Source organism: Erpetoichthys calabaricus, chromosome 3 (genome assembly GCF_900747795.2).
Source record: "Erpetoichthys calabaricus chromosome 3, fErpCal1.3, whole genome shotgun sequence".
Classification (NCBI taxonomy): Eukaryota; Metazoa; Chordata; class Cladistia; order Polypteriformes; family Polypteridae; genus Erpetoichthys; species Erpetoichthys calabaricus.
Genome location: NC_041396.2, coordinates 20,020,524 through 20,033,301, shown reverse-complemented (window position 1 = coordinate 20,033,301; position 12,778 = coordinate 20,020,524). Strand labels below are relative to the sequence as shown.

The window sequence follows — 12,778 nt, the reverse complement described above, 5'->3', positions numbered from 1 at the left end:
AGTTTTCTTATTTGTTCAGTTATTTATTTATTCATTTACTTACTTATACTGTATATTTAAATACTTATTTATGAATTCATTTATTTCAAGAGCTTCTCTGAAAATCAAAATTTCCTACTGGGGACATATAAAGTTCTACCTGTCTATTATGAATCCTATACAAATTGAAAAATTTGCATTTCATTTGTCATTCCAACAGATGTTGCATCACAATCATCGACACTGCTTTAACAAATCCTGTATCAAATGACATATAACAGATACATATGCATTGTAATTGTCATTCCAACAGGTGGTGCATCACAAAAATTAAAACTGCCATTTTGAATCCCATACCAAATGGCACATAACAGAGACAGATGCATTAAATTTGTCATTCCAACAGATGATGTATCACTGACATATAATGCGAAGTGACAACCTCTTCAACATAGTGGAGGTCTACAACTAGATTCTGTTGGTCTCAACATGCCATGGCTGTTTTGAGAAAAATGTTGTTGGTGTCATGTCACTGACATTATAAGTATTGTGGGCTGCAGTTACACTGTCTTGCAAATGTTTGTGATGTGCCTTTAGCTGGAATGTCAAATGCAATGCAATTTATTATCTTCATGCATTACAGAATATATTTCAATAATGCGCTGCAGACGTTAATGCTGAGGTCTATGTGGATTATTTAGATTCCAACCCATCTTAGACAAGTAGCAGAGCTAATTATATCTAAAACTAAGAGCTGGTTTATTATACATAGCAACAATACTAAAGGTGGCAATTAACTTAAAGGTTTTAATTCCTGTGTGAAGGTAAATGAAAGTAAATGCAGCTCTTCGGGTCACGATAAACTCTAAGGCACACTCAGTCATCCATCCAGCAATACAACTGAATAATACCTCAGGATTGCCAGGTCTTCTTTATTCTTACATTTCTTCTTTGTTCAGACCAAAGTGTGTATGTATATTTGTTTATTTTATTTATTTATTTATTTAAAGAGCATCTGTAAAAAGTCAAATTTCCCCTGTTGACAAATAAAGTTCTATCTATCTATCTATCTATCTATCTATCTATCTATCTATCTATCTATCTATCTATCTATCTATCTATCTATCTATCTATCTATCTATCTATCTATCTATCTATCTATCATATAGTGCCTTTCATATCTATCTATCTATCTATATATCTATCTTTCTATCTATCTATCTATCTATCTATCTATCTATCTATCTTTCTATCTATCTATCTATATAGTCTATCTATCTATCTATCTATCTATCTATCTATCTAGTGCCTTCCATATCTATCTATCTATCTATCTATCTATCTATCTATCTATCTATCTATCTATCTATCTATCTATCTATCTATCTATCTATCTATCTAGCGCCTTTCATATCTATCTATCTATTATATAGTGCCTTCCATATCTATCTATCTATCTATCTATCTATCTATCTATCTATCTATCTATCTATCTATCTATCTATCTATCTATCTATCTATCTATATATCTTTCTATCTATCTATCTATCTATCTATAGTGCCTTTATATATCTATCTATCTATTATATAGTGCCTTTCATATCTATCTATCTATCTATCTATCTATCTTTCTATCTATCTATCTATCTATCTATCTATCTATCTATCTATCTATCTATCTATCTATCTATCGCGCCTTTCATATCTATCTATCTATTATATAGTGCCTTTCATATCTATCTATCTATCTATCTATCTATCTATCTATCTATCTATCTATCTATCTATCTATCTATCTATCTATCTATCTATCTATCTATCATACTGTATAGTGCCTTTCCTATCTATCCTATCTAACGTTTGATTGTAAAGTTAAGACTTCCGACTGAGCTGCTCCTCCATTTCTCCTCTCCATTCTCTGCTCTCATCCCAACTCACGTCAGCACTGTTATTGTCCCCTGACAGGTTTCTTCCGTCGCAGTATCACCAAGAAAGCAGTGTACAAGTGTAAGAGTGGTGGCAACTGCGAGATGGACATGTACATGAGGAGGAAGTGTCAGGAGTGCCGGCTGAAGAAGTGCAAGGCTGTGGGGATGCTGGCAGAGTGTGAGTACCTGCTACCAGTGATCAGGATGTAATCTCAAAACAGAAAGTGAAGAAATGCGAGTTTGCAGGGTTTTGAGGGCGCACCTTTACTGACGCTACGTGTTTGCCGTCCTGCTTGTGAGTCCTTTCTTAATCATCTATAAGCCCCAGTCATCCCCATATTTGATGTGTGAGAAGATCAGGTTTATTTCTCAGATCCCAAGCTCTACCTAGTGATTAGCTCTTGACTCTGTGACTTCTGATTGATGAACTGCTTTAGTTGAAATTGCTAACATCATCTCTGCTCTGGGGAGTCCACGGACATCTGCTTTTTGTGGTTCAGTGCTTTTTACTCATTTGTTTTGATATAAATATTATAGAACTACATGAATCAGTTAAGTGTTCACATTTATGACGTGTTGTTGTACACTTTATCAGAGGTTGTGTTGAGACTAATATTTAAGAGTGAAATGTATGAGTAAAAGCTGAATCTACGGCCTCCTCAATCATAAAAAATTCCAAGACAAAATGGTGTTTGTTGTTTTTTGAGTCTGTGCCCGTACAAGAAAACTGATGTATATTGTGTGGCCGGGGTTAGACTTGGGATTCCCAGCCTGAATAAGCGTCCCAGTCCGGCCCTGGTAGGTGAGTACACCTTTTCTTGGTCTGGTCGCTTTGATGGCTGATGAGATATGAAACATAACCAGTAGTCAATGTGCACACTGCCAGTTGAATAGTGAATAAGCTCCTCTTTGGAGTTCATATATTTGTAAATCTCACTCTGAAGGAGTCAGCGCCTCCCTCACCAGCCATGAACCTCACTGTGTTACATCATATGCCCAGTTACGTTATGGTCATAATCAGAACTCTGCGAGTGTTGTTCGACTCCAATAATGACGACTGTCGAGTAAACCGTGTGACGTACAGCAGATGTGCAGTCCAACTGGCTCTTCAACGGAGCTCCTGAATCGACGGAGCTCCAGAGCGCTGCAGCAGCTAGACTCTTCTCAATTCTTGACATAAACAGTCATGGTAATAAACTACTGTGTGATGAAGCAGAAGCAGAATAACTGTCTGGACGAAACGTTAGAAAAACCTTAGCTATTAAGTTGAGGCTCTGCTCATTTTGCTCCTTTCATGTGTTCACCCCTAAGAGTCGTTTGACTAGTGGGACAAAGTGATAAAAGTAGGATTGGGGCGTCCTCTCCTTGTGTTGTACTCCCTGCTTTCTCAGTGCCTAGCTGTACAGTATTTTGAATTGGTCATTTTGACTATTTGTGTATGTGTGTGCTTATTTATATTCATTCTATTTATTGTCTTCGGATTTTCGATATCTTTACCTGCTTTCTTATTTGCCTGTGTGACATAATTATATTGCTGTCTGACTACTGTAGGCTCTTCATTTGGTTCCTGCTCATGCAAGCCTGCATACAAAATGAAAAGTACAATTCATCACCTGCCAAAATTTTCTATGGCACACATCCACCCAGTGCAACCAGGATGAGGGGATTTCACTCACCGGTCATTTTCTCTTCACCAGGTCTCCTCACGGAGGTGCAGTGCAAATCTAAAAGGCTCCGCAAGAATGCAAAGCAAGGCTTCGACTTGCTCTGCAACATCAAGATGGAGGATGAGGGTCTTGAAAACAAGCAGGTCTCCTCTACAACAAAAGCACCTGGAAAGGTATCTGTACTTCCCTTTGAAATGTGGACGATTCTGCTCTTCACATTAATTCCTGCCTTGTCCTCAATGCTGTGAGGATAGGCTCAAACTCTGGCTCTTGTAATATAAACAGTTAGTTCAAAAAATGGATGGACAGACTTATTAATGGAGTCTACCAAACCCTAAAACAATTTTCACTTATAAATAGCTAGCATGAACACAACTGGAGATCACAGAGTTGTCGAAATGGTTAAATAAGATTTGTTACATTCTGTTTTTTATCATGTCATGTACAGCAGATTCAGAAAGTATTGAGACCAGTAAACTTTCAGCACACTTTATTGTATTGTAGATTTAATTTTGTAATTCAATCTATCCACCTAAATAAAAGGATACGTGTATGTGTGTCTGCCTGTGTGTCCATCTCGTTGCCACTTCTTTGTCATTCCATCAGATGGCACACCACAAACATTAACACTGCTTTTACGAATCACATACTAAATGGCTGTTATGCTATTTGGTATGGGATTCCTAAAAGCAGTGTTAATGTTTGTAATGCGCCATCTGCTGGAATGACAATACAATGCATTTCACCATACCATGCAATTTCGAAAGCCTCCTTAATTCTGAGTAGGGTCAAGAAGGAGTGTATTTCATTATTACAAATATCTGTTGGAATGATAGAGACATATCAACTGGATGAACACACAGATATACAGTTAGGTCCATAAATATTTGGACAGAGACAACTTTTTTCTAATTTTGGTTCTGTACATTACCACAATGAATTTTAAATGAAACAACTCAGATGCAGTTGAAGTGCAGACTTTCAGCTTTAATTCAGTGGGGTGAACAAAACGATTGCATAAAAATGTGTGGCAACTAAAGCATTTTTTGAACACAATCCCTTCATTTCAGGGGCTCAAAAGTAATTGGACAATTGACTCAAAGGCTATTTCATGGTCAGGTGTGATCAAGTTCATCGTTATGTCATTATCAATTAAACAGATAAAAGGCCTGGAGTTGATTTGAGGTGTGGTGCTTGCATGTGGAAGATTTTGCTGTGAACAGACAACATGCGGTCAAAGGAGCTCTCCATGCAGGTGAAAGAAGCCATCCTTAAGCTGCGAAAACAGAAAAAACCATCTGAGAAATTGCTCCAATATTACGAGTGACAAAATCTACAGTTTGGTACATCCTGAGAAAGAAAGCAAGCACTGGTGAACTGAGCAACGCAAAAAGACCTGGACGTCCACGGAAGACAACAGTGGTGGATGATCGCAGAATCATTTACATGGTGAAGAGAAACCCCTTCACAACAGCCAACCAAGTGAACAACACTCTCCAGGGGGTCGGCGTATCGATATCCAAGTCTACCATTAAAGAGAAGACTGCATGAAAGTAAATACAGAGGGTGCACTGCAAGGTGCAAGCCAGTCATAAGCCTCAAGAATAGAAAGGCTAGATTGGACTTTGCTAAAGAACATCTAAAAAAGCCAGCACAGTTCTGGAAAAACATTCTTTGGACAGATGAAACCAAGATCAACCTCTACCAGAATGATGGCAAGAAAAAAAGTATGGAGAAGGCGTGGAACAGCTCATTATCCAAAGCATAGCACATCATCTGTAAAACACGCTGGAGGCAGTGTGATGGCTTGGGCGTGCATGGCTGCCAGTGGCACTGGGACACTCGTGTTTATTGATGATGTGACACAGGATAGAAGCAGCCGAATGAATTCTGAGGTGTTCAGAGACATACTGTCTGCTCAAATACAGCTAAATACAGCAGTCAAATTGATTCATGATACAGATGGACAATGGCCCAAAACATACAGCCAAAGCAACCCAGGAGTTTATTAAAGCAAAGAAGTGGACGATTCTTGAATGGCCAAGTCAGTCACCTGATCTTAAACCAATTGAGCAGGCATTTCACTTGTTGAAGACTAAACTTCAGACAGAAAGGCCCACAAACAAACAGTAACTGAAAGCCGCTGCAGTAAAGGCCTGGCAGAGCATTAAAAAGGAGGAAACCCAACATCTGGTGATGTCCAGGAGTTCAAGACTTCAGGCTTTCATTGCCAGCAAAGGGTTTTCAACCAAGTATTAGAAATGAATTATTTTTCCAGTTATTTAATTTGTCCAATTACTATTGAGCCCCTGAAACACATTTTTATGCAATCGTTTTGTTCACCCCACTGAATTAAAACTGAAAGTCTGCACTTCAACTTCATCTGAGTTGTTTCATTTAAAATTCATTGTGGTAATGTACAGAACCAAAATGAGAAAAAAGTTGTCTCTGTCCAAATATTTATGGACCTAGCTGTACAGTCACACAGACACTTGTCCTTTTATTAACTCAGCAATGAAGTTCAACTATTCTCTTTTACTCTTGTTTATGCGTCCATTGTTGTTCAATATGATGGACTCCTTCAATTATTGTCCGTCTTCAAAGCATGCGGTCCCCAGCAAAATGTCTCAGGCTGTACATGTGGAATGGAGCAGGCCTTGAGAGAATGCTTCAAGTAGTTCAGCGTTTCTTCTGTCAACCTTGAGGTCGGGATCCTTCAGCATTATAGGACCATCCAGGGAAGCAAATACTCATCCATGTAGATAATGTACCCGGCCTAGTGGAGGACACAGCAAAGCAGCATGGCCGCAGTGCTGGGTTGATGAGCAGCATTCCAGAATTTTACTGTGCTGAATCCTGTTCCCCTAAGTGATGCCCAGGATCTTCTGAAGGCACCTGATGTGGAACACTTCTAGTGTGAGGATTTGCTTGTGGTAGGGAAAGTTGGTTAACTGGCAGGAGACAAAGAGTTTAGCTAAGAGGAGAATGCAGTCATCAGTTGAGTTCCTCAGCGGTATGCCCTTGGACTGTTAACTTTTTTTGATTTATGTCAATGACGTTGACTCCAGTGTAGTTAGTAAACTTGGGAAATTTGAAGATGATAGTAACATTTTGATGCATGACAGAGGGTGAGGAGACAGCAAAAACAATTCAGAAATTTTAAGAACCCCAACCAAAAAAGTACATACCCTGGAGTAAGAGCGAAACAAGAACTGGACACTACAAAGGGCTTAATGGGAATGCTACAAAGTCCTTGGTTCCTGGAAAAAGTTCCTGTGGTGGAAAAACATCCAAAGTCAGAGGGGGAGGCAAGAAGGATCTGATGGTAAGCTGCATTAGAGGAGAGATCTAGCAGGATCTGACATGACATGATTGAAGTGCTCAACATTATGAAGGGGCTTCATATGGTGGACTCAGGTAGTTATTTAAAAAATATTTCTTCAATAAGAACACGGGGAAGGGAACTGGTTAAGGGTAAATCTGACAAACATTAGAAAGGTTTAGACGCATGGACTATAGACACACTGCGGTGGGCTGGCGCCCTGCCTGGGGTTTGTTCCTGCCTTGCGCCCTGTGTTGGCTGGGATTGGCTCTAGCGGACCCCTGTGACCCTGTGTTAGGATATAGCAGGTTGGACAATGACTGACTGACTATAGACACATGGGGTAAGTGAACAAGGAGAATGGTAGACTTTAGGGCTTTGGGGGTCTTCAAAACTTGACTTGAAGTTTTTTTGCAAGAGTTAGGTCAGGGGGTCCTCAATCACAGTGGCTGCAGGTTTTTGCTCCAACCCAATTGCTTAATAAAGAAGTACTTAATGCTCAAGTCACACTTCTGCTTCACTTAAGTTGTCTCGCTTGTTAAGATTTTGAACCCTTATTGCTTATTTTAGTCTTAAACAGCTGTGCTCTTGGTTTTTAATTGCTCCTTATTAGCAATAACATGCAAATGACAAAAGAGAATGAGCATTTCTCCATTTAGCTTGTTACCATTTCCACCTGTGTGTATTTATCATGGACTATTGAGTTTAATTAAATACTTGGAAGGAAAGTGAAGAGAAAAAAGTGAAGGACTGAGAATTACTCATCAATTTTAGCCTTCAAATCATTTGGATGATATCCTTAGAAAGAGGAAAAAAATCCAGGATATGAGAATGACCTGACATAGCAGAGTTAAAGCACTAGCAGCCATGAAATTAAATTATTGGAAAGAATTGCTTTCTAATTAAGCAACAGGGTTAGAACAAAAACCTGCAGCTACTGCGGCCCTCCAGGACTGTGACTGAGGACCCCTGAGTTAGGTGAATAGAGATGGATGAGACTGGGTTGGTATGAGTGGCTTATTCTAATGTTCTAATCCCAAAGATGCCTCTGGATTGACCCGTTGTGAGAATGGATGGATGCATGCATGACTGTTTTGGATAAAGGTCTAGATCAGGGGCCTCCAACTCCAGTCCTGGGGCCTCGTGTATAAACGGTGCGTACATACAAAAATGTTGCGTACTCCCGTTTCCACGCTCAAATCGCAATGTATAAAACCTAAACTTGGTGTAAAGCCACGCACATTTTCACACTAGCTCAGCCCATGGTGTACGCAAGTTCTCTGCTCGGTTTTGTAAACTGGCGGCACCCAGCATCAAAGCAGTGCTTTTGCTCCAGTGTGGTTTCCCTTTCTTTTTTAGATCTACATCCCTGACTCGGCTTTATCAAATACACTGAAATTAACCACATATTGTTTATTAGTTTAAGGCATCTGATTGTAATTAACCTGTAACAATATAATGTTCCACAGAATGGTCAAACTATTCCAAATACCATAGCTGCTTTAGCGTTGTTACTCTCACTGCACCTTCTTCTTTTTCTTTTTTCAGCTGCTCCCGTTGCCACATCAGATCATCTTTTTCCATATTACTCTCACTGCACCACTCGGAGTATTTATATCACTGTATCTGAGTGTGAATCACAGCTGTACAGCAGCTGATCGGAAAGAGAATTATCAGTATACAGCATCAAGCACACGCTGCCTCAGCCATGCTGCCTATTGAACTGCTCTCATACGGCTAACGCTTCAGAGCCTTTCCTATACAGACCTCGCGGTTCAGAAACAGTTTCATCCCAAGAACTCTAAACGCACTCAATCAGTCCATCAAGTGCTCCTTGTAGAACTGTTTGTACTTATAAGTATAATTACAGTATCTCACTGAAAACTTGCACTACAGTTATAATATTGCACAACCTGAGCCACTTTATAAAGCGCGTATTTACAAATGATGATGACATTATTTTTAAGATGAAATGCAGCAAAATATGTTTATTACATTATACAGATAAAATATTAACATCATTTAAATAATCTATATTGTTAATAATTAAACATGTGAGGACACAGTGTCACCGCAACAGCGACAAGCTGGCGGCCCTGATTGTTCCTGCCTCGCGCTATATTCTTGCTGGTGCGACACTGGAAAGATAGATGGATAGAATAACTAAACATGTACTACGAAGATATTTCAATGTTCCTTAAAAGTTTTGAAGAATCGGTGTTCTAAGCTTACAGATGGCTTAACGTCTATTACAGAGCTGATTGTGTGGCAATTGGGTACTTGGAGAGAGAAAAGGAAGGACAGGAATTGGAGGTTAGTACGTTTGAAAGAGACAGTACTGCTGCAATAAAGTATTTCATTGAAGGTCGCTCACTGTCAGCAAGCATTTGTGGGAGGCAGGAACAATCTCTGGACAGGTCGCCAGCTCATCACTATCAGTATGCCACTGTGTTCCCATGTTTAATAACACGCTTTAACTCCTATCATCATGAAAATTATATGAAGTATACATCTTAGTATTTAAATTATTCAGAGAGCTGTAATATCACAAATGTAATGGATTCTGTGTCCTGTCGGAGGAAGAGAAAGCCCGTTTAAGAAGCACATAGTGATTCACACACATAGAGCAAATAGAAGAACACATACAAAACAAAGCATTTAACGCGCTACTTTAGTTACGATGGTATTTGAGAAACTAGTAAATTAAACGATTTTAAGATAAAGTTTATGATGTTCTACTTTAATGACAAAATAAACTACGTGATTAAAGTGGAAATTTCGAGATTAAAGTTGACATTTCATGCTTTTTTCCCACTGTGTGCCTATTTTTTACTTTTCTCTGTACCCTAATGAGCTTTCATATGACACTCAGACGGTGGGCTACGACTTGCCTTTTCACTGCGACTTTGATATCTGACAACTTCTTTTTTATTTCAGGCACTGTGCAACTTTGTGAACTTGAGCTTTTGAGTTTCTCCGACACGCTATGTCACTCAATCAACTTCCTTTTGTTGTTTATACCACTGTTTAAACCCACAAATAGTATGTTTTTTTCTTGCCTCCACTTGGTATTCGCTGAAATTCTTCTATTTTCCCCTGTGCTTTTGCCATTGTCTTTTCACAGAAGGCTGAGCTTAAGGGCTATTTATATTGATTTGCATATTCAAAGAGGCGTAATTCTGGGAGATGCTGGGGCGGGACAGTACACGTGTACACGTGCGTTACTTTTCACGCTGACCGGGATTTATGGAGCGGAAGAACATAAAGGTTGGCGAACACACAGATTTATGCATCTGGATTTTTTTGTGTGTACGAATATTTCCGCTTTTGTCCTTATGCCATGTTATTGTGTGAGTTCTACGCACGGCATTATGCATGAGGCCCTTGGAGAGCTGCTGTGGCTGCAGGTTTTCATTCTAACCCAGGGGTCCTCAATCACGGTCCTGGAGGGCCGCAGTGGCTACGGGTTTTACTCCAACCAGTGTCCTAATTAGAACTCAGCCCTTGCTGATAATGATAGTTGGTGTTTAACTCTATGCCTTGTTTGTGCCGTAATTCATCAAAGACAAGTTTTAGTTCCTTTGCAGATCAGAGGTCCTCACTTACAGTCCTGGAGGTCTGCTATGGCTGCAGGTTTTCACTTTAACCAATTTCTTAATTAGAACCCTTTTATTTACTACTAAAGCAATAATTTTTTTGGGCTTAATTTTAGTTCTCTTGCCTGTTACCATTCAAAACCCTTAATTGCCTATTTTAGATTTTAGCAGCTACATTTAAGTTTTAATTGTTGCCTGTTTTCTTAACCAGACATTAGTTAATAATGAGATGCAGATAACCAGTAAACCAGCAGCTCTCCAGCTAACGTGCTTACTATGAAGTATCTGTGATAAAAAATGTTTAGAAATGAATGAGGGGGGATTGGAAGGACCATTAAGTTTAAATCTATTTTGGTCCACAAAACACATGGGTAATGTTCTTACAGAAGGACTATCTACAATGCAATTCAAATTGCTCTTGGTTGAATGCAAGCAATAACAAGCCAAATAGTTCAATACCAAGTTTCATAATCAGCATGTGCAGCTTTCTAATGAGGAAACCAGTTGGAATAAAAACCTGCAGCCACTGCGGCCCTCCAGGACTGTGATTGAGGACCCTTGGTCTAACCCTTTTCTTAATTAGTGACCAGACTTTGCTGCTAATTAACTCTTTGCCTTAAATTTAATTGATGCACAACTTAAGACTCAAACCCCTTAATTATTTTATTTTTCCTTAACTAGCAACCAAACAACATTAAGACACAAAATGAACCAACACATAAACAACAATCTACGTCCATCACTCAATAACTGAAAATAAAGAAAGGTGAAGGCCTCAGTAATGTTGATCAGCTCAGGTAACTACAAAACATTATGAGAGAGCTCTTAAAAAAAGAAAATCAACAGTTTTGGAAAAGTCTGCCATGGCAGAATGAGCGCCATGGAATTAAATAACGGGTTTAATTAGCAACGAGAATTGGCTTCAGATTAAGAAACTGAATGAAGTGAAGTTGGTTGGTGTTTGATTCCCCAACTTAGCTGGCCATCTGTTGGCTCTTCACATCAAATTTATGTTTAGGTGCCATTTAAGGAAAAAAGAATCAATTCAGCAGTCAGTCTCAAGAAAAGTCAATTAAAATAAAGGGAAATAGTTAATTAACAGCAAAAATTGGTCACTAATTAAGAAAAGAGTTAGAATGAAAACTTGCCACAGTAGCACTCCAGGGGCCTCATGTATAACGCCGTGCATAGAATTCACACTATAACATGACGTAAGCACAAAAGTGGAAATGTGCGTATGCACCAAAAAATCCAGATGCATAAACTTGTGCGAACGCCAACTTCCACGTTCTTCCGTTCCATAAATCCCGGTCAGCGTGAAAAGTAATGCACGTGCACGCGCCTGCTGTCCCGCCCCAACACCTCCCAGAATTCTCTTTGAATATGCAAGTCAATATAAATAGCCCTTAAGCTCAGCCTTCTGTGAAAAGGCAATGACAAAAACACAAGGGAAAATAGAAGAATTTCAGCGAATACCAAGTGGAGGCAAAGAAAAACTTACTATTTGTGGGTTTAAACAGTGGTATAAACAACAAAAGGAAGTTGATTGAGTGACAGAGTGTGTCGGAGAAACTCGAAAGCTCAAGTTCACAAAGTCGCACAGTGCCTGAAATAAAATAGAAGTTGTCACATATCAAAGTCGCCGTGAAAAGGAGAGTCATAGCCCACCATCTGAGTGTCATATGAAAGCTTATTAGGGTACAGAGAAAAAAAAATAGGCACACAGTGGGGAAAAAGCACAAAATGTCAACTTTAATGTTGAAATTTCCACTTTAATCACGTAGTTTATTTTGTCATTAAAGTAGAACATCATAAACTTCATCTTTAAATAGTTTAATTTACTAGTTTCTCAAATACCATCGTAACTAAATTAGCACGTTGAATGCTTTGTTTTGTATTTGATCATGACGACGGTTCTACATCAAAGCAAGAATGCACGTTGCACTTTTGCCATCGCTGAGTAGAGAGTCTATAGCTGAAGGTGGAAGCTGCTGTCACTGTACTTTGTATGTAAGAGCCAGATCGAATGTTATTTACTTATTTACCTTAATTTTTTTTACTTACTTCCTACAGCGTAAAGTCACAAGTAGACTGCAGAGCTTCCCGTGTACATATACAAAGTACAACTATGGCAAAAGTGCGACGTGCATTCTTGCTCCGATGTAGAACCGTCATCATGATCTGAGTTCACCTCTGTTATGGCACGTCTTTATGTGAAAACAGCAGTGTCAGATGGGGAGGGCTGGGATCATGAACACGACTGAGAGAATAAAACTGAAAAAAAAA

General features: G+C 39.1%; 1 protein-coding gene across 2 annotated transcripts in view; it reads left to right on the top strand.

Moving 5' to 3' along the window:
- Window positions 1-12,778, top strand: part of LOC114647663 (bile acid receptor-like) — a 103,809-nt gene that overhangs the window by 47,876 nt on the left and 43,155 nt on the right. For both annotated transcript variants that reach the window (XR_007934376.1, XM_051924442.1), the window contains exons 4-5: window positions 1,945-2,085; window positions 3,605-3,747. Coding sequence is in view for 1 of the 2 variants with exons in the window: in XM_051924442.1 (XP_051780402.1) it covers window positions 1,945-2,085; window positions 3,605-3,747 (284 nt within the window). In the remaining variant the exon portion in view is untranslated. The remainder of the gene's footprint in view (window positions 1-1,944; window positions 2,086-3,604; window positions 3,748-12,778) is intronic.